The sequence below is a fragment of the Glycine soja genome, chromosome 1 (assembly GCF_004193775.1).
Source record: "Glycine soja cultivar W05 chromosome 1, ASM419377v2, whole genome shotgun sequence".
In the NCBI taxonomy this organism is placed as follows: Eukaryota; Viridiplantae; Streptophyta; class Magnoliopsida; order Fabales; family Fabaceae; genus Glycine; species Glycine soja.
Window position 1 is genome coordinate 454,748 of NC_041002.1, and position 20,878 is coordinate 475,625.

A 20,878-nucleotide genomic window follows, 5' to 3' on the forward strand; every position below is an offset into this window, starting at 1 on the left:
CATCTTTTTTACCCTCAACAAATTAAATTAGTATATTTTATTTTTAATTTTAAAAAAAATTATGAATTTTACTCCTGATTATTTATCTATTAATAAGCATACAAGTTTGAAGTAAAATTTGTTAAAAATATTTAAAATTAAGAATAAATTAGCTCAAAAATAAAAAATTGGATAAAAAAATAAAAAATTGAGGATAAAAAGTGAAATTATATTAAGAGTAAAATAAAATTTACAAATTCTTTAAAAGTTAAGAATAAAATGCGTTAAATTCAATTTTTAAATATAAAATTCACAAAAAAAAATTAAAAAGTTGAAAATAGAAAGTGCAATTAAGCATTTATATTTTTTTAAAAATTTCTTAATATATTTCATAAAGTTAAATTATTTAACATCTTAAAAATATGAAAAATAAACTTTCAATATTTACCCGTAAAAAAATATAAAAGGATTTAAAATGAATAAAGAGAAAATTTCAAGCGAGGTCCACTACAATTTCCGTGCGCCTTCCCTTATGGAATTATTCCTTGGATGGCGTAGAAGCTAGAGAAAAGGTTTCTTCGTCTCGTATTCGTTTGTCAGGTTTCGACGAAAGTTCAATTCCAATAACAATTTCTACTCGTTTTTCCCTCTTTCTTCGCCTGCAAGATCCTTTTCTCTTCTTCTTCTTCTTCTTCGGTTAATTAATTAATTAATTTGATTTTCTATTCAGCACGAAACCAAGCCTCATCATAGCTATTCTTTCTTTGATAAACAAATAAAACGAATCGTTAGTTCTTCAGTTCGTGTGTTTGCGCAAAGCATGTTGCATAGAAGCTTCAAGCCCGCAAAGTGGTTCGTTTTCGATCCATCAATTTCGATTTCAATTTCTATGGCTTTGATTGAAGCCAGTGAGAGTGATACAGAAGGTTTTGTTGAATCGAATTAGTTTTTGTTTTGTTTGATGCAGCAAAACGACATTGAAGCTCGCCGTTTCACGCATAAAGCTTTTGAAGAACAAGAGAGAAGCCCAAATAAAGCAACTCAAGAGAGAGTTGGCTCAATTGCTTGAGTCTGGTCAGGACCGAACTGCTAGAATCCGGGTAACGCATAACATCAATAACACCTTTTGTTTTTCCATCGATTTTATGTTAGATGTCACAAATGACAATTGAGATTTTGATTTTGGTCTGTTTGGTGTTCAGGTTGAACATGTTGTCAGAGAAGAGAAGACGATGGCAGCTTATGATCTTGTTGAGATATACTGTGAACTTATCGCCGCACGCTTGCCCATGATCGAATCACAAAAGTACTTGAACCATTACTTTCTTTTTTAGCACATTTTACTTTGTTTGCTTTTTTCATTTCATTCAGCTCAACAGTCTCTATTGTTTACAAATGTGTTTGCTATTTTAGGGAGAGGGAACATAAACTTTTCTTTTTCACCTATTGTTAGGGTTTTTCAGCCAAACGTACGATCACTTTAGGAGAAACTATTTCTTTTATACTTTTACAGAGAATATGCTAATTGTGTAGTATAGCTGAGGTGGTTCAAGTTAAAGTGTTAAACTTTGGCTTTTGATCATAGATATAGCAAAGGAAAAAGACCCTTGGGGTAAAATAACATCTCACTATTTCTGTCCTGGTAAAATATGATTTCTTATGAAAACTATAGCCTTTATATCTAGATATACTTTTACTCCATTACACAAGGTAGTTTGGAAGAATATTAAATGGTGAATTTGGTACAGATACAGTAGCAAAGCCCTGGATCAAGAATCATCCTCAACTGATTATGTAACATGCTAGTGCCTCCTTGTTAGCTTCATTCCCGATGATTTTAGGAATGACTTATGGAATTTGTGGTTTGTTGTTAAAATAATGTTTGAATTCGTATTCTATATCATTCATTCATGTAAATGTTTGCAATGCCAACATGTAATGTCTTTATGTCTTTTGCTTTGACATCAATTGTGCGTGTCTATAGGGATTACCACATGTGGCTTTCTAAATCAGAAAATATTGTTCATACGGTTTACAATGTCACCTAGTGGGATAAGGTGTTGTTGTTGTTATTCATACAGTTTATAAGTTTGTTCATTGTGATTGTACCTTCTCATTGCATTGATTTCATTATCATTTCTTCTTTTTAAACTTTTTCAGAAACTGCCCCATTGACTTGAAGGAAGCAGTTTCAAGTGTAATATTTGCATCTCCGAGATGTTCAGACCTACCAGAGCTCATGGATGTGAAGAAGCAAATCACATCTAAGTATGGAAAAGAATTTGTCTCAGCAGCTATTGAATTACGCCCTGACTGTGGTGTAAATCGCATGGCAAGTTTCTCTACCTGCTTGTAGTTGGATAGGATCATGTTAAAGCTTGTTTTTAATTCAATCTTTGTCTTTTCAGTTGGTTGAGAAATTGTCTGCCAAAGCGCCTGATGGTCCAACCAAGATAAAAATACTGGCCGCAATTGCCGAGGAGCATAATATCAAATGGGAACCCAAGTCACTTGGAGAAAATGATGTAAAGTCTTCTCAAGACTTTTTGGTAGGCCTTACTAGTTGTGGTTTTTCTTTGGTTTATTTTGATGCAAAATGTTTGTTGGATTATATTTGTTTGACATTATATGTATATGTGAAGGTTGGGCCAAGTACTTCTGAAAAGGTTGCTTATGCTGAACCTTCTCAAATTCATGTTCCACCTGCTCATGATGAAAAGGGTCCTTCCAATTTACATGCTCCCTCACAAGTTAAACCAGTGCATCATTCATCTACAAATTCATATGAGCAGACTGCAAGTGGTGCTGCTAGAAAGGATCAATCAACAACATCAGGCGTGTCCAATTCAGAAGTCGGATCTTCAGGTATTTTTGCGAAGATGGTGCTTACTGCTTACACCTGAATTTATGGGTTCCTGTTGTGTTGATTACCTGAATATTTGGGATTCTTTCTTACAGGAACTGGAAGTCAAGAAACGAAATTTCAAGATTCATACTCTGGAAACAATAGTTCTTTTCCTATGAATAGGCAGAATTGGAGCATGGAATTCAAGGATGCGGCCTCTGCTGCGGAGGCAGCTGCAGAATCTGCCGAACGTGCTAGCATGGCTGCAAGGGCAGCTGCAGAACTTTCAAACCGTGAAAATATGACAAGGCAGTATTCAAGTGGATCACATAGTTCTTCTAGAAGCGGGTTGAGAGATGAAAGATCCCAAGAATACACTTTTCATGATGACAAAAATCTTTCTACAAGTCCTGTTGATGCTAGCTTCCATAGAAGCAGTTCTGGGATGCACAATGAACAAATTACTGCTACAGAACAAGATAATCTGGTAGGACCGCCCAATGAATATTACAGGAATAGTCATGAGAATGTGGTGAGACATGCCCAGTCAGCTTCATTGATGCCTGGCAGTGTTTTCAATGATGATAAACCATTTACCGATGGTTCTCAAATGGCTGATATATATCAGCATAATAACTCATTTGGGCAAAAGAGTAGTGACTTACCCGAAATGAGTATAAAAACACAAGCAGGCAGAAGTGAAGAAGATTTTGTGACTGACCTATATGATGACAGTGATTTGAATGCTGAAAACAATTATCACTTTGGAGATGCAAGGACAAATAGACAATCTAGTAAAGTTTCCTCTTCTCATTTCATTACTCCAACTGATGATCACAATGATAATTTGGACTTGGATGACTGGAATACGAGGAACAAAGCTGTGGAAGATCCTTTTGTTACTGATGAAGTAAACACTCAGAGAAACAATATGGAAACAAGTTCTTATAATGATACTACTGTTGTATTTGATGATTCTGGATCAGAGGATGATGATCATAAGTTTGATGTTGATAAAAAGTACAATGGTGAGGGATCTAGTTTGTTTGTCTCATCCCCTGCTAGCAAATCACAAGTTGATCCATTTGAAAATACAAATTCTTTGGCCTATGGACAAAACATTGATGAGAAAGTGACAAGTTCTGGTACACAGTCACATTTTTCTGTGGTTTCTGAAAGATTGACATCTGCAGTTTCTTCTGAAAAAGAAGACTTGCCATCTGTCACTTTTGATGATTCAGATGACCCAGGTTCAGATAGTGACATGAATTTTGTCAACAAGTCTAAGGTTTCTGGGCTCTCTGATTATGGAAAGTTTTTCCTTGATCCGATTGCAAGCCATGGGGTTCCAGGGTCCTCATCAAGAAATGAGAAAAATGTGGGCACTGACAGAAAGTCTTGGTTGTCACCTTTGTCAGTTGATTCAGATACTGTGGAAGAGCATTTTGAGAGAAGGGTAGACACCACTACTGTGTCAGAAAAGAATTTGGGTTATGATGACTTGCCAGCCAGTCAGCCACCTACAAAGGAAAGAAGCTCTATATTGGGTTTGGATCTCGAGGCAAACAATGATACTGAAACTCTGGAGGAATATCATAAAGAGAGTGGCAAGGAATTAAGCTATGGTACCTTGAAGGGCGGTCTTCGCAATAAAGGCTTCAAGCGACCACCTTATATTAAGAATACACTGGATGATGTTTCATCTTCATTGGGGGACACTTCAGTCCAGAATGAAGGATCTTTGCCTACAGCAAGGACTTCAATTGGTTCTGATGCTCGTGTTCAGGACAAGTACACGAGGGAAGTGAGCAGAGGAAACAGGAATGTGGGCCTGGGAGCGCACAAAATACCTTCTGATTCTGATAGTTACCGTGTGGTTGCAAATTCACAAGAGACTCTTGCTAGTACTAATGAACCTCGCATTCAAAAAGAGCAGAGGGAAGTAAAAAAGAAATCAAGCTCAAGGGCCTCTGTTACATACTTCGGTTCTGATAATAGTGATTCTGAAGATGAACTTACTAAACAAAATTCACCTAGTCTTGCCCGTCCTATTAGTGGAATATCTCGAAGGACATCAGCTTCTTCTAAAGCTGCTACAGGTTTAAGCTCAAGAGATGCTCCTTTATCCAAGGCTTCTGTGACTTCTGCTGCAACACTTGGATGGAAATCTTCAAGGACTTCTTATGAGAGTAATAATCAAAATGCTTCAACCATAATGAAGAGCTCTGAAAATGGGACAGGATCTAAGCCTGGATCAGCCAAAAACAAAGCATCCGAGCAAATTTCAGAACCTAATAGATCCTTGGATGGGGAAATTTCGAAATCATCTGCAAGGGTGCAACCTTTCAGTTCTCCTAAAACAGTGATACAAGATAATGAAGAGGCCCAAGAGGTTGATGGAGATACTTCCTCTAAGCAGAAGGTTGGGCACGTTCATCCAAAGTTACCCGACTATGATTCTTTTGCTGCCCACTTCCTGTCTCTTAAGAAGGGTCGTCAATAAATTTCACTTGCTTCCACCTAGCAACATAGCTACTCGTACATAGTCTTTGATGGTTTATCTTTCTTCTGCAGCCTCCTGTATTATGTTACATATAGATGCGTGATTTCAGATTCGAAGCATTTGAGGAATAAGGATGGGACTTATGTTTTTTTCTTTTTTTTGTAAACTGAGTCAGGGTGTATAGGTTTTACTATCTCATTTTTGGTACATCTCTATTTGAGGACTATTGCACATAGTTGAATGTTTCACTGTAAATATTCACCGAATGCATTGTATGTTCATTCCACTCAGCTGATTAATGTTACATTCTTTCATACACTCCTGCTCAGTAACTTCATATTCATTTCGTACACTAAATTAGTTTTATGCTAGTAGGATTGTTTCTTTGGGGAGCCATGCCAGAAGTTCAACCCACATGATAGTCATATTCATGTCGTGATTTTACAACCCAAGAGCTACTAGTGCAAGTAGAGATTACATGTCTATGCAACAACCCAAATTTGACCAAGTGCGGTGTAAAGTGGCATGTCATGTTATAAACATGACGTGTGTTTAGGTTTTTTTTTTTTTTTCCCCAGTATCGTGAGAAAGCTTTGAAAGAAGAGATTATGTCTTAAAGATGTTTCTAACATGCATCTAAACTAATGTAGTTAAAACTGAGTAAGGATAAATATTTTAATATGAGGGATAATCATTCAGAAAAGCTGGTCGGACTTATCATTAGTAAAAAATTCTACGTAATTTACATAAAAGAATACAATAAATGTAGAGCTTTTGACTTTTTGTTTTGCTTTTAAGAAATAATAAAGTATTACTAGTAAGTAATAATTTTAAAGTTAATAAATTAAATTGGTCAATTTAACTTGACTTTCACTAATACAAGGAGTCCGACCTTGATTAATTTTAAGACGGAAGTATAATAAAATAAGTGTCTAATTCTAGCTAGTTTGGTCAGATCTCATTATTCTGATTTTTTTTTGTTACAAACGAGAAAAGAAATTTATTCTGAATATTTGACGCAGGGTTAAGAACAGGTTTAAAATCTGGATTACGATTGCCGTTTTCAAAGGATAAGTTCATACTGTTTCTCATGTGATTTCTTATTAAGCATTTTTTGTTACGGTGCAAAATATTATATTGTAATTCTCGTAAATGACACATACCTCGTAAATAGACACATACCTCGTAAATAACAGTTTCCTGATTAAAAAGACAAAACATGTTAGGATAAAAATTTTAAATTTTTATATTATCCAATAATAAAAAAACCATTGTTAATATAATTTTAAAATAATTATTATAAAATCAATAAATTAATCATATTTCTTCCTTTCCGTTATAATTATTGTATAAGAAAAAAAATTATTCTAAAATAATTATTATTTTAATTTTTCAATATAAAATTAATTAAATTTTTTCATTTATAATTCTTATAATATTAATAGTGAACATAAAATCTATAAATAAATTAATGATAATATAAAATTAATTTTATAAAATTATTAATCTCTTTTATTTATTTATTACTTTTTCTTAATTTATATAAAATAACCTAAGATAATTATTATTTAAAAAAATACATAATAATTTATAATTAAATAATTATACATATTCTATTTAGTCAATAAACTAATTTGGTGAACTGTGTCACGCACGAACGTATTTATATGAATTTACAATTATATATAAATTCTGAAGTATGAAAGACCTCAGTAGTCAGTGGAGGCAAGTGGACACATATCTTTGTCCCAACAATTATTTTTGTTTCAGTTTCTGATAATATATAATATAAATGTGAAACTATTCTATGTAGTATAATAAATTTGTTGAATTATATAATAATTATTTAAAAATCATGGTTATTGTAATTTTTAATTAGTTGATGGTGACAGTCAACATATATCTAATGGCTTGCTTGTTGTGAAAGTGGTTTTATGACTTATAAGCCGCCTCGTTTGACAGCTAAAAGAATAGTAGTATTTGACCAAAGTTCTCTCATTCATTACTACATAAGAGCGGTGAAATACAGCCATGCAATGCAGTGCTGTGAATTAAGCTTCAATCACATACTTCTTCTCCTAGATCTAGAACTTGTTGTGAACTGAACAACATATATATTCTAAGCTCTTTGAACTTATCCTTCATTGATCAGATTCAGGTATATCTCTCTTCCAACCCAGCAATTCTTTTTCAGGTCCATACAAAAAATAGAAGTCATCCATCCTTACCAAAAATGATTTCTGATTTTATATTTTAAAGTCTCTTTCTTTCAATATTTTGTTAACAAAGAAAGCAAAATTACCATAACACAACTATTATTTTTCAATAGTGGTGGAAAAAACGCAGTGCAGTAGCATATGTGCTTTCTTGACAAGAACAGAACTTGTAGGGTAGAATTAATGAACATGACTTTCTAACATGTCATGTAGGATCTTTTGTCTCTTACCCTTTGAAGGACCCTGCCCCTTATAGTGTTGTTGATTTCAGAGAAATGGAAAACATCAAAGATCCATCAATTTACCGCAATCCAGTCATATTGCAGAGCGAGGACTTAACCAAGGTCAGCATATTAACTCATCTTGGAATTTTTCATTATATATGTTCATTCCTTCATGGTGTCTTTTTTTATCCTTGTGAGAATCGAAAACAGGCGTTTACAACAATTCACGTATCTTATTTAACCAACTGAGCTAGACCACCTTAACTACTTTCTGGTGTCTTCACACACACATATCTTGATTAATGAAAAGAAAACAAATTCATCACTTGTGAATTGATGTGGCAGTATATTCTGGAAACTGCTGTTTACCCTAGAGAACCTGCGCCTCTAAAAGAGCTGAGGGAAGCCACTAATAATCACCCTTGGTAATTGTTCTGTTCTGTCTACTGTGAATTTGATTAGAGACTGAAACAAAACTAGAAACTAGAAAGGCTCCAACTTGTTTTTTCATTTTCATTCAGGGGCTTCATTGCTACTTTACCTGAAGCGGGTCAGCTAATGACCTTACTTTTGAAGCTGTTGAATCCCAAAAAGACCATTGAAGTGGGAGTGTTTACTGGTTATTCCCTTCTCCTCACCGCACTCAACATTCCTCATGATGGAAAGGTTTGGATTCTTAAATATCCAACATGTCTTATTTAATAGTAATAGGCTAATTGCCTACTGAAAGTTAATTTGCTGTTGCAGATTACAGCCATAGATATTAACAGGAAAACTTATGAGGTTGGTTTACCAGTCATCAAAAAGGCTGGAGTTGAGCACAAGATTGATTTCATAGAGTCTCCAGCTCTACCAATTTTAGATAAGCTACTTGAAGATGTAAGCATTTTTTTTTTATGTTGGAAATCCCATATTATATTAGCCAAAATTACTGTATATAAGTAGGGATAGTTCTTACTTTTATAAGTTAGTTTTTTTTGAGGTTGAGTTAACACAAACCAAAATTTTAAGATAATATCATAACTTATTCTAATTGTTGATATTGGGTATCGAATTACTCATTATCGAATTGTTATCAAATCACCCACATGTGTTCATTCATGTAAATTTCACGTTCAATATGTCTAGTTTTTGTGTGACTAATGTTATAAGTCAAAATAATGTATATAAATAAGAGTTAACCGGTAAAACAGCTTGTGAGATTTTTTTATCAACAAATATTAGTTGTTAGCTTTAGTGTAAAAATTACAATCTGAGACCTCTCCCTTCATTACTAGACCAAATTTATATCTCCAAAAACTTTTGAGATTAAATTAAGCTCCAAGTTAAAATTCTAAAGACTATGTGAGTGCTATTCTTTTTTCTAAAAACTTATCTGAATATTTGGGTGCAGCCTGCAAATGAAGGATCTTTTGACTTTGCCTTCATTGATGCTGACAAGGAGAACTATGTGAACTACCATGAGAGGCTTATAAAGCTGGTCAAGATTGGGGGGTTGCTTGTGTATGACAACACACTGTGGGGTGGACGTGTTTGCTGGCCTGAAGACAAAGTTCCACCACACGCTAGATCAGGGAGGGACGCTGCAATTGAATTTAACAAAACAATCACAAACGATTCTCGTGTTGAATTTGCTCTTACTTCCGTAGGGGATGGGCTCAATATTTGTAGGCGCGTTGCTTGACTTTTGTGTTAATGCTCTGCTATTGTATAATTTGTATTTCTAGTAGCCACCTGAATAAACATTGCATTTTGTGTTCCTAATAAACTTTTGGTTTCATGTTACATTACTACAAGTTAGTTTTATTTAACGCTTCAATGGAAATGGAGAAAATTAAAACCTTGGACCTTGCGTTTCAAAACTTTTATCTAAAAACTATATTTTGTTTTTTTTACTTCAAAATATTTTTGGTAACTTTTAGTTCTTTATTAATTTTTTTCATTATTTTTAATCCGTTTAAAAAAAATTGTCTATTTTTATTTTCTCATTTATTTGTATTGCTTAAAAATAGTCTCAAATATAAAATAAATTAAGACTAAAATTGACAAAAAAAATTAATTTTAAACAATAAAAATAAAAATAAACAATGGATTAAAAATAAGTAAAAATATTTAGAAAGACTAAAAAGACTTACACAGAATTAACAAAGGATCAAAAGTTGTATAAAAAAAATTTAGACTAAAAATTAAAAAGGACTAAAAATTTAACTAATCATTTTTTATCATGATATTAATATGAATAATTCACACCAAAAATAATAATTAATCCTCATTGAAGATCATAATCACACACGAGTTAAGTATTTCCCTCCCCAATAAAACTTAATATAAAATTCTCAAAATTTACATTTTGTTTGTATTTTCTTAGTTTACTTAATATAAATTTCTAAAAACAAAAGTACAATTTAACCACTTCATCTCTATTATTTTGTCTCAAGAGGTGCTTGTTAAATAGTTTACACAAACTAAAGCTTAATAGAGGAACGATCTTTGCCCTGACATTGACCTTAAAAAGAGAAAAAATAAAATAAAATCGTATATTGTCATCCAATCCAACAGCACCGCATGAGAGTTTTTGATGCATTTGCATGAATAAAATGTGCACGTAAAATTTTAGATTCAAAACTCATTATCACCGTAGCCCCCCCCCCCCCCAAAAAAAAAAAAAACATCATCCAATCAATTTAGAAATAAAAGCAAGCTGTTGCAAGCGTTATTTAAACTAGACTTCGCAATGCAACGGTAACAAAATAGCTATAATTCACAGAAAGGAATTAATAGTACTATTAGAACTTTTTACCAACATGAAATGCATCCATCAGTTGGAAAATGTTAAAAATACCATATATGATCAGTTAGTTTTTTCAAGCCTTATTTGCTCCCTATACATGTACAATGATCAACACATCTATAATTCCTGACTTTCTCAATGTCCGGATTAATGGGTTACTTTTGAATGGTCAAAAATGCCTAAAATGATAGTCAAATTGAACACCAATGCCGAACTGGTCCATCAAGATCCTCAAACACAACACAATTAAAATGAACTTGACAGTAAATTCGTCTTTAACCTTCATCAATGAGGTCTCACTCTTGGAGCGAATGTTTCAGCAACCAGCAGAGGAACTGCTATTGTTGCATCACAGTGTGGTTTAAAGTAAGCGCTTCCATAATATATTTGTTCCATAATATAACATGTTACTGTTATTGATGATGTTGTTGAGTGTTCTAGACAAAGGTGAGGGTGACAACAGGCAATGTTGCGGAGGTGTTAAGGTTGTGGAAGGGAGGTGCTCAGTGAGTCATTAAGGATAATTTGGTCTTTACAAAATTTCTCGGGAGGTGCAGGATTCAAACAACCCAAGCCCATTATTTAATTGGGCCTTAAAAGTGGACCCGTTAATTCTAACAACCCAAGCCCATTAGGTTTAGGGTTATGTTATATTAGAGTGGAGACTCTTGTTTTGTTTCTCTGTTGAGTGTAGAACGCTGCTGCCGAAACCCTTCCGGAACCCTAAGGTGTCTCTTTCTCCCATTTTCCTAAACTACGTAGGTATGGTTGTATGATGTAATAATGAAATTTTGTAATTGTGTTGTATTGCAGGTAAGTGAGTAATCAGTGGTTGAGAATGGTGGAGAAGGCGAAGGGTAGAAAGGAGGAGGTGGTTACCCGTGAGTACACCATTAACCTCCACAAGCGCCTCCATGGCTGGTAATCTATTCACCTTCTTCTTTATACCATCTTTTTTTCTGTATATTTGTTAATTGAACCCACGCTTCGATAATCACCTTATTTATTAATAAGTTAATTGCTTAGTACTAAAGTGTTTAAAATTGTTATTAACCAACCCTAGCTAAGTTGAGCTGTATACACATTTCTATGGATCTGAGTTATTCGTTCTTATATAATAAGAGAGATTAAGAACCCTAGCAAACAGAACAACAAAAGTTCTGCACTTCTTTTTCTTTTCCTATTGATTGCATTGATAAAAAAAATTATTTCATGAATTTGATTTTGTGATCTATCTGGCCATTGATCTGATGTTTATTTGATGTAAATGAATGATTTCATATTAATTTTATTTATTATAAATTTGGGTCTTTTGATTGCTTTCATGTTTTGGTTCGAGAACAGTTGTCTTAGTGGTTTGGTTTGTTGTTGTGTAAAACAGCACATTTAAGAAGAAAGCTCCTAAAGCTATTAAGGAGATAAGGAAATTTGCCCAAAAGGCCATGGGGACCAATGATGTGAGGGTGGATGTGAAGTTGAACAAGTTTGTCTGGAGCCAGGGAATCAGGAGTGTTCCAAGGAGGATTAGAGTAAGAATTGCTCGCAAGAGAAATGATGATGAAGATGCCAAGGAAGAGCTGTACTCTCTTGTTACCGTTGTTGAGATCCCTAAGGACGAGCTCAAAGGGTTGGGCACTAAGGTTATTGATGACGAGGATTGATTTATATCTGTTTGAAACCCGGAGACATACATGTAGCTTTTTGTTTCTGCAACCGAGTCTTGTTTTTCCAGATTTATCAAATTACTCCTAATTTTGTTGGGTTACTTCGAATTTTGTTGAGACGTAATGTGGCTTGATAATATCACTTTTAGTTTTTACTCCTGCTGTTTGTTTATGCGTTTGTGCTAGTGGAAATAGTAACATTGATTTTAGCCCTCATTCCTTATGTCTTGGATATGGGATAATATGAGAAAACATTGAATGAGGACGGTAATGTAGGGTTTTTTTTTTGTTTTTTTAGCGGGGATTGGAGTATTGTGGAAGCACATGATACTTGGGACACCCTTTAATTACAATAGCATATAAGGATTGCCAACTTATCATTAAAAACCAACATTTTTCTCGATTATTTCTATATCTCACAGCGCTATCAAATATGAGAGCATATTCATAAATTGAACAAAGTGTTGTTTAGCAGTTGTACGAGTGTATCAGATGTAAGTTAAAAAAGTAAATATCTTGAACTAGTGTTTCGTCAACTATGGATTGCCCACATGTTTTAATTTCTTTTATTTGAAGCCGAAATTGTAAAGCGTGAACATTACTAATGTAAAGTATTAACTGTTAAAAAAACGAAGTAACATGATTTTTCGTCATGGTGTCGTTCACCAATAATCCTTACAAGAACAAGAGCCATTTTCAAAATGATGGAACCTGTTTGTGTCTCTTAATACAATTAGTCTCCTTGTAACTTTTGAAACAGCCTTCATCCAGGAATGACAGTCAACACAAACCCGAAGATTCTTGGTGATTCTAATTGGCATTCCAGCAGCAGTGTTGATTAGTGCATATACAGCTGCAAGCCGTTCACAGTGCTCACAAACCCATATTGCTTTTATCTCTTCATTTATATCGTGGAGAACAACACTCGTGTTAGGGATATATCCCAAGTCCTTAATAGCATTTGACAACTTGTTCCAAATTCTCATATACTCAGCAGAACAACGAAAACCAGAGCTCCCTCCGGCAACAAATGTATGAATCTTATGCTTTATTTGTATCCAACTACATCCAGCATCTTTCTTCATTCCCGTCAAGGCCATCATTTCTCTAACCCTCTTCATATCTTCCCACATCCCTGCATTTGCATATATGTTTGAAAGCATCACATAATTTCCCGGATTGTTAGGTTCAATCTCAAACAATCGCTCTGCAACTATTTCAGCTAGAGCAACATTTCCATATAGCCTGCACGAGTTAAGCAATGACCCCCAAGTGCTGCCACTTGGTCTCATCGGAATGTTCTCTGCCACACTTAATGCCTCATCAAGTTTCCCTGACCTGCCCAATATGTCCACCAAACAGGCATAATGCGCTAAAGATGGTTGCACCCCAAAATCCTGCATCACATTAAACAATCTTTTCCCCTCACTGGTGAGTCCTGAATGGCTACAACCTGACAGCAAGGCAACAAAGGTAATCCCATCTGGTTCAATGCCATACCTTATCATTTCATCAAACAAACCCAACGCTTCATATATTTGACCATTGATTGAAAATCCAGCCAACATTGTATTCCATGATGTCAAATCCTTGCTGTGCATTCTGTCAAACACTTTTTCACAATAACCAATTTCTCCACATTTGGCTTACATGTCCATCAATGAGTTTAGTAAAGGCACATCAGCATTCTTCCTAGACTTTAGAATCTGCCCATGTACCTCCTTGCCACTAAGAAGTGCAGTAATCTGAGCACACACTGGTAACACGGTTGTAAGAGTAATCCAACTGAACTCCATTCCCTCTCTCTGCATAACTCTAAAAGCAGCAAGGGTCTCAAACATTCTACCTTGACCAGCAAAACCGGCAATTAAAGTGTTCCAAGACACAACATTTCGTTGAGGCATTGCCTCGAACACCTTTAAGACCTCATGGAAGCACCCAATTTCCACATACAACCCCAAAAGCGCGTTGTTCACCACTTGATCAGCTTCTTCAACATCATGCTTCACAATTTGGGCATGGATTGCTCTGCCAACCAGCGCATTGCCCGAATCGGAACACGCCTTGAGGGCAATGGAAAACGCGAAATTCCCAGGCTTCACACAGCGTGACAACATGTCACGGTAAAGAAGCTAAGCTTCATGGGAGAACCCGTTTCTCGAATACCCAATAGCCATAGCTACCCACACAGGTTCTTCTGGGATGTTCTCATCGCCAGTTCGGAACACGCGACGAGCCTCGTTGACTCTGCCACAAACGGAATACAGCGTGATGAGCTTGGCCTTTAAAGTGGGGTTCTCAAAGACTCTGTTTTGAGAACGAAGCAAGTGCAAGTGGAGTTTTCGGCCATGTTCCAAGGACCTTCTGGAGATGCATGCGTGGAGGAGGAGAGAGATGCTTTCTTCTTCTTCAATGGGTGTGGGCTTCGATGATTCGATTAGGCGAAGAGCTTCGTCCAAATTTCCCCATTTGCAGAGAGATTTTAGGGTTGTTTTGAGTTTGTGTGTATTTGTGGTTCTGGGTGTGGAAGTGGCTGTTATGTTCGTTTTGACGGTTATGTTGGTTGGAAGAGAAATGGCGGGGAGCATGATGGAGACTGAGACAGTCAGGAAGGAAAGGAATCATAGTGATTTTAAGGTTAGTTTGGAAACTCCAATGAAGAAATTGAGTCTGTGGGAAAGATCTGAGAAACTGAAGCTTGTTTAGCTATATCATCAATTTTATCCTTTCGATACTACACTGCATCGATATGTTTATGTTTTTAATTTTTTATCAGTCTTAATTGTTATTTTATTAGATGAAAAAATCAAACCTGTAACATTTTCCTGAAATACTCAACCAACCTTATATTTCTACCATTGCATCAATATGTGATCTCTTATTAATATAGTTAGTTAGTGTCAATCACTTGGATATACCTCTTAAAACGTGAAGTGTTTTGGTACTATTGTCTTTGATTCATCCAAGATTCAATTAATTATTTTATTAAAAAAATAGTTGATTTAGTTGATAATGATTTTAGATTTATATACTTTTCCAAATATATGATTGTTATTAATGATTCTTTCTTTTCTAAATGCATGTCAATATAATCTTTTTTTTATTTAATTAAGGTATTTTTAATTTAAAAATAGTTAATACATGAGACAATATGGATTGAGTCTTATATGAAAAAATAAATAAATTTAAAAAGTTCAATGTCATAAATAGGAATAGTATTAATTTGCTGATTTGTTTTAGAATTGAAATGGCCAAAAAATTAAACTCAATTGCTACACTGACAAAAAAATTAAACTCAATTGCTACACTGACAAAAAAATTAAACTCAATTTAGTGATCTTTTTTTATTTATTTGCTAATTGCAAGTCTTACCTGGTTCTGGATTTATTTAGATCCAATACTTCTCTTATCCTTTTTCCTGCTTGCTTTTGGGAGAGTATTTTTTATTTATGTAGCTAGAAAATCCAAAATGAATATGTGGTTCGTTTTTAATTTTATTTTGAGAGCTTTACATTTCTTGGATCGCAACAAACACTACAACACGTTTCATTATAAATATATATAGACATGGGAGGGTAAAGAAAATGGCAGTATATTTGGTTAAACTTGAGATAGTAATATTCAGAATGTGTGAGGAAAAGGGATGTTTGGATAGAGAGTGCATCCTTAAGTATATCCACAAAGGCACTAATCTCCTTTTTCCTTAACATCAGATATATTTTTCATTGATTTTTATAAAGAAAGAAGATCATAAATATTGACAAAAAAAAATTACATATATTAACAAAAGGATCTAATATATATATCTCTCATTTAAAATAAAAAAAATTCATTGTAGGTCCACTAATCGTTGGACCGATCCAATTAATAACCTCGGCTTCTCTGGCCTCATGAACACCACCAAATAAATAGATAAATAACTTGAACAAAGTTTATATTCGTAATTTTATAAACTTTTTTGGTTTTTTAAAACTAAAGTCATTAGGTTAAAAAGTTATGATAAACATTACAGTTTTATATCCATAATAATATAAATTTGATAGTTTAATTGAAAGTGAGATTCTTGAAGGATGCTTCTTAGGAATTCCCTTTCCTTCTTTCTTAGCTTTGAAGACCAACTCATTTCAACTTAACCCATCAAAACCATCGCTCTCTATTTTCGTCCTTTCTACCTTTCTCCGATCCCAATCCCTAATCTTTCTCTCTTCAAACTCTAATTTTTTCATCTGGGTTCGTTCTTCCTTTCCCCCTTTTTATCCCTTTCTTTCTTTGCTCACTATCATACATATCATTCGTTTCACGATTTTGATCGTTTCAGGGAGATCGGCTGACGAATCGAGAGGATCTCATCGCTCGCGAGGGATTAGGGTTTCAATCGATCGCATCACATATCACAATCATGTTTAGCCGGATGTTCGGTAAACCTAAACAGGAAACCAATGCTGTTGCCACTTTGGACAAGCTAAACGAGGTCCGCTATTCATCCATGCTCTCGGATTAGGGTTTCTATTTTTTCTATTTTGCTCTTTTTTGCTACCAGACTTGTCACCAATCGCCATAGCAACTCTGCTTATCAACTTTAAACTAACTGGTGGATATATATTTGTGAATTAGCATTATTTTATTACTTACAATAAACTCTTTTTTGAGTTATTAAATATATCGATTAAGAAGATTATGAATTTAATCACAATATTTGACTGATTCATGGAATTGCAAATGAGCTTTTGTTTTGACTGATTCTTCATTGAAGGCTCCTAACTCTCATCAAACATGGTTTTTCATTGCATAGCTTATTAAGTTTGTCAATACCTTAGTTGTTAGAGAGAGGGTAGTTGTTTTCACATTGTTAGTTCGGTATTTCCGAATGGCAATTAAACAAAGAAGGACCCTTTTCTGTTGTCCAGTACACAATTTTAGTCTTGTTTTTTCTTTAATTCAAGATAGTGCATGCTATATAATATGATTATATCGATCTGGGTATGTGATAATTTTTCCAGCATAAATGGGTTATTGCTGGCATGTTGTGAGTGTTGTTGAATAAGAAATGACAATTTCTCCCAGTTTAACATTCATATGATTGTGGAAAATAATTTTCTTACTTTAGTATCTCCAAATTATAACACTAGTTGGCAGAGTATTCTTGCAATTCTTCTGAGCCACAACTTAATATGGTGGCCAACTGTTAGACTGGTGTTTAATACCAGTAATTTACGAGAGAATTTCTCAAATAGAATGTTTTGTTCTTTGAATTATGTAGACACTTGAAATGCTGGAGAAAAAGGAGAAAGTGCTCCTTAAAAAGGTGGCAGCAGAAGTTGAAAAGGCCAAAGAATTCACAAGGGGGAAGAACAAAAGGGGTAGGTTACTGAACTCATGGGTACTTGTTCTAGAGAATATCTTCAGAGTGCTTTTTTTTTTCTCTCCCATTTTCACTTATATTGTGATATGTAATTTGAGTTTTGTTTTATGCAGCGGCAATACAATGTCTGAAGAGGAAGAGGTTATATGAACAGCAAATAGAGCAGCTTGGAAATTTCCAGTTGCGTATTCATGACCAGGTGTGAAAGTAATTTTGTATGTAGTAACATTTTGAAAGATGGTTTAGTTTATTGAGAGTCTTTTGTATCTTATGATGTTAATTTGTGATACAGATGATAATGTTGGAAGGTGCTAAAGCCACCACAGAAACGGTAGACGCGTTAAGAACTGGAGCAGCTGCTATGAAGGCTATGCAAAAAGCAACGTATGTAGTGGAGTACTATTTATGTTTGAAAATATTTAGTGATTAGTGATTGAACTTGTTAACATTTTCTTGTATTTCTTATGTCTCAATATCATGCTCTGACATATAATATTTATTCAACTGTTAATTGTGATTTATGATATTATTGAGTTGCAATATTTTCTTTTTCAGGAATATTGATGATGTTGACAAGACTATGGATGAGATCAATGAACAGACTGAGAATATGAAACAGATTCAGGATGCATTGTCTGCTCCAATTGGTGCGGCTGCTGATTTTGACGAGGTCATCCTCTTGGTTTATTTTATTTGTGCTATATTGGTTGCAAACAAGATATTCATATCTTTAGATTGTAGTACAGTAGTAGTGTTCTAGAACACCAATGCATGTCCAAGGATCATGCTGAAATTCTTTTTCTTTCAGGATGAATTGGAAGCAGAACTTGAAGAACTGGAGGGTGCTGAGTTGGAAGAACAGCTTCTTCAGCCAGCAACTACAGCTCCTGCGGCCCCAGTGCAGGTCCCAGCTGGGCAGCAACCTACTCGCCCAGTTCCCGCAAAGCGAACTCCGGAAGAAGATGAATTGGCAGCTTTGCAGGCTGAGATGGCACTTTGAGCAGGTCCCTTTCCTCAGCTGTAACACTATCAATTTGTATTGTTATTTATGCATTTACTATGGAAGTTAAATGATGTGTGTATGCTCCATTTTCACAGTGGAATGTTCAACAGTTGCACAATTTAGCTCTTGCTTGAATGATGTATCATAGTTTGAAATGAATTAACCTAAGATAACTTCTGAGAAAAAGTATGAAAATCTTATTTTAGGCTGTTCTTATTGGTTTTGCCTCTGGCTTTGATTAAGCCAGAATTTTGCAGGCTTTTTTTTGTGCATGGCTTCAATGAAGAATTGTAACCACTATTACGTGGAGAATTCTGCTTCTCTCCTGCTCGCTTATCTTTGAAATTATTGAGCTGACCAGAGGATGTATATAAAAGTGGAAAAAAAATTATCATAAAAGTCTTCAAAACGTACTACTTTTATTTTGGATGAGTTCGAACCCCTCCTTTCCATTATACGTATCAAGTATATTGATGCATTTGACTATCTTATACTTTATGTGGTTGAGTTTAACGTGGTCAGTTTAATCAATGTATTATATCTTAAACATGCTTACAGCAAAGTATAAGGAATAAGAATTTGGTTAGCCTATGAGCTAGAACACAGCCATGATTAAGGTAATGATTTTTATTTGTCCATAGGAGGATTTACAAGCTGCACTGCCACTGTGAATGTAAAATTTTATTTTCTTTATATTATAATAATGATTAAGTAATTAAGATATTTTCCTGTTAGTCTTTATGATCTCAAGCACAGTGCACCAGAAGACTTTTCACTGGTGGCCCTCAGCATTATCCCGATTCAATGGTCTATAAGGGTAGAAAAGTAACTAACATAGTGTTGCGTGGACCTTAATTTGTAACTGTATTTTCCAGCAGTGTTAGCTTATGACTTTACCATAATGGTAAATACTTGTGAGTTGTGACATTACATTCTGGTTTTGGTGTTAACCAAAAGGATAATCGTATATAAAAGTAAAATGACCTGATTAATTAACTGAACGGGCAAATTAAGAAAGTGAAAATTAAAAGGACAAAATTGGTGTTGGGTCGTTTTTGACATTTCCCGTGTTCCTCTTCCGGACCCGTCGTTTGGGTTTAGTTTTTATTTGAAAAGCTAAATTAAGAATATTTTGAGACCGAAAGCATTTGAAACCTGCAAGTTTAAGAGTATTTTATTATACGGCAATTAATTTAGTTTATGTCCAAACCCTGTAGTCATGATACTTAAAAAAGTCAATTGCAAATTAAATCCTGCCTTGACATGGTGCTAGGAGTGTCCAAACTCAACTAACGCACTAGATAGAAGATTATATTGTTTTTCTTCTATTGGATCCTCCGTTTTGAATCTACTTTATAGTGCATTGTTTTTAAACTACCATTGTTCTTAAAATTAGAAGTGTGCATTTGAAGAAGGTTGTTCTTTGGTAGTGGCAGCAGAATTGCAGTGGTCTGCCAGTGTACTGTTTGGAAACGGTGGAGGTGTTGTCATTGTTATGCGCGAGAAGTTGGATGAATTGGAATGTGAGAGAAGGAGTAGGGAGAAATCCGGAAATGCAAAAAAAAAAAAAATCTAAACTTTTCATTTAATCTAATAGTATATATTCACTCTTTTGCAAGGTGCGTAATGAGTTTCTACACGAACATTTTTGGTTTTTAGTTTATGTAATAGGTGTTGGTGTGTCTGCAATCCAGCCATTGATCAACTTGCGTGGTTATGCCAAATTGCCAATCAATCTTAACATTCCGAGAAATGATATGTATTTAAACATAAATATAATCAAATTCATGGAACAAACGTTCCTTATGATAGTCTGTACGAAATTATAGTTTCTAATATCAAGATATTCTACACCCCTTATGTGGAGATGAAATAAACCACTTCGATTTAACCATATCCCTCATTTAATATCTCCGTTTTAAAGACTTGGGTTCATCGACATGCCCTTGGAATCTCAGTAACCAAAGATGAATTTAACAATGCAAGTTGTTTTGTGGAGACAACGCCTACAACAACTGCTTCTCTCAAGCGTAAAAAGGACAAGAATAGCCAAAAGTAAAAGTTGCTTAATCTACCCAAAACCCTAACCCACTTTTTTTTTTTTTTTTTTTATGTGGGCAATTGGTGCCTATGATCAGCCAAGCAACTAGGGCATTCTGCCAAAATTCGTTGACAAAGAGGTTCCTAAGTGGTGTGCAACCAGAAAAATAGGTTTCACCACTGATTACTACTAATTGAAAATGACTAATTGCGGAAATAAATAGATAGATAGGGGAAAACTCAGAAATATA

The 20,878-nt window shown here is 34.6% G+C and overlaps 4 protein-coding genes and 1 pseudogene across 8 annotated transcripts; 4 read left to right on the plus strand and 1 right to left on the minus strand.

The window, feature by feature from the left end:
* Positions 1-512: 512 nt before the first annotated feature.
* LOC114407325 lies at positions 513-5,649 on the plus strand. Of its 4 annotated transcripts, XM_028370393.1 has the most exons (8): positions 513-579; positions 710-831; positions 947-1,079; positions 1,182-1,285; positions 2,140-2,311; positions 2,388-2,528; positions 2,622-2,844; positions 2,938-5,649. In XM_028370393.1, the coding sequence occupies exons 2-8, from the start codon at positions 800-802 to the stop codon at positions 5,325-5,327; spliced, it is 3,195 nt and encodes a 1,064-aa protein (XP_028226194.1). In that variant the 5' UTR covers positions 513-579; positions 710-799; the 3' UTR covers positions 5,328-5,649. The 4 variants fall into 4 exon arrangements, with proteins under 4 accessions (XP_028226194.1, XP_028226187.1, XP_028226203.1 ...); XM_028370386.1 differs by lacking the exon at positions 513-579 and having other exon boundaries at positions 588-831; XM_028370402.1 differs by lacking the exon at positions 513-579 and having other exon boundaries at positions 588-831; positions 2,388-2,504.
* A 1,655-nt stretch (positions 5,650-7,304) lies between these two features.
* On the plus strand, positions 7,305-9,573 carry LOC114407365 (probable caffeoyl-CoA O-methyltransferase At4g26220). 2 transcript variants are annotated; one of them, XM_028370452.1, is made up of 6 exons: positions 7,305-7,485; positions 7,757-7,887; positions 8,113-8,192; positions 8,289-8,433; positions 8,515-8,646; positions 9,161-9,573. In XM_028370452.1, the coding sequence occupies exons 2-6, from the start codon at positions 7,819-7,821 to the stop codon at positions 9,449-9,451; spliced, it is 717 nt and encodes a 238-aa protein (XP_028226253.1). In that variant the 5' UTR covers positions 7,305-7,485; positions 7,757-7,818; the 3' UTR covers positions 9,452-9,573. The 2 variants fall into 2 exon arrangements, with proteins under 2 accessions (XP_028226253.1, XP_028226246.1); XM_028370445.1 differs by having other exon boundaries at positions 7,327-7,485; positions 7,815-7,887.
* Positions 9,574-11,153: 1,580 nt separating this feature from the next.
* On the plus strand, positions 11,154-12,382 carry LOC114407390 (60S ribosomal protein L31). Its single transcript, XM_028370473.1, has 3 exons — positions 11,154-11,286; positions 11,372-11,479; positions 11,940-12,382. The coding sequence occupies exons 2-3, from the start codon at positions 11,397-11,399 to the stop codon at positions 12,217-12,219; spliced, it is 363 nt and encodes a 120-aa protein (XP_028226274.1). The 5' UTR covers positions 11,154-11,286; positions 11,372-11,396; the 3' UTR covers positions 12,220-12,382.
* A 463-nt stretch (positions 12,383-12,845) lies between these two features.
* On the minus strand, positions 12,846-14,984 carry LOC114407380 (annotated as a pseudogene).
* A 1,298-nt stretch (positions 14,985-16,282) lies between these two features.
* On the plus strand, positions 16,283-19,225 carry LOC114407400 (vacuolar protein sorting-associated protein 32 homolog 2-like). Its single transcript, XM_028370485.1, has 8 exons — positions 16,283-16,452; positions 16,541-16,693; positions 17,483-17,582; positions 17,698-17,783; positions 17,877-17,968; positions 18,140-18,254; positions 18,393-18,588; positions 18,835-19,225. The coding sequence occupies exons 2-7, from the start codon at positions 16,622-16,624 to the stop codon at positions 18,582-18,584; spliced, it is 657 nt and encodes a 218-aa protein (XP_028226286.1). The 5' UTR covers positions 16,283-16,452; positions 16,541-16,621; the 3' UTR covers positions 18,585-18,588; positions 18,835-19,225.
* The last annotated feature ends 1,653 nt before the right edge of the window (positions 19,226-20,878 follow it).

Bases quoted from the DNA above. Each gene is read 5' to 3' on its own strand.
- LOC114407325 (XM_028370393.1), top strand. From the start codon at position 800: ATGTTGCATAGAAGCTTCAAGCCCGCAAAGTG. The intron at 2,312-2,387 runs GCAAGTTTCTCT...TTGTCTTTTCAG, and splicing joins ACTGTGGTGTAAATCGCATG to TTGGTTGAGAAATTGTCTGC. The intron at 2,529-2,621 runs GTAGGCCTTACT...GTATATGTGAAG, and splicing joins AGTCTTCTCAAGACTTTTTG to GTTGGGCCAAGTACTTCTGA.
- LOC114407365 (XM_028370452.1), top strand. From the start codon at position 7,819: ATGGAAAACATCAAAGATCCATCAATTTACCGCAATCCAGTCATATTG. The intron at 8,193-8,288 runs GTAATTGTTCTG...ATTTTCATTCAG, and splicing joins GCCACTAATAATCACCCTTG to GGGCTTCATTGCTACTTTAC. The intron at 8,647-9,160 runs GTAAGCATTTTT...ATTTGGGTGCAG, and splicing joins TAGATAAGCTACTTGAAGAT to CCTGCAAATGAAGGATCTTT.
- LOC114407390 (XM_028370473.1), top strand. From the start codon at position 11,397: ATGGTGGAGAAGGCGAAGGGTAGAAAGGAGGAGGTGGTTACCCGTGAG. The intron at 11,480-11,939 runs GTAATCTATTCA...TGTGTAAAACAG, and splicing joins CACAAGCGCCTCCATGGCTG to CACATTTAAGAAGAAAGCTC.
- LOC114407400 (XM_028370485.1), top strand. From the start codon at position 16,622: ATGTTTAGCCGGATGTTCGGTAAACCTAAACAGGAAACCAATGCTGTT. The intron at 17,784-17,876 runs GTGTGAAAGTAA...TTTGTGATACAG, and splicing joins AGTTGCGTATTCATGACCAG to ATGATAATGTTGGAAGGTGC. The intron at 17,969-18,139 runs GTATGTAGTGGA...TTTCTTTTTCAG, and splicing joins AAGGCTATGCAAAAAGCAAC to GAATATTGATGATGTTGACA.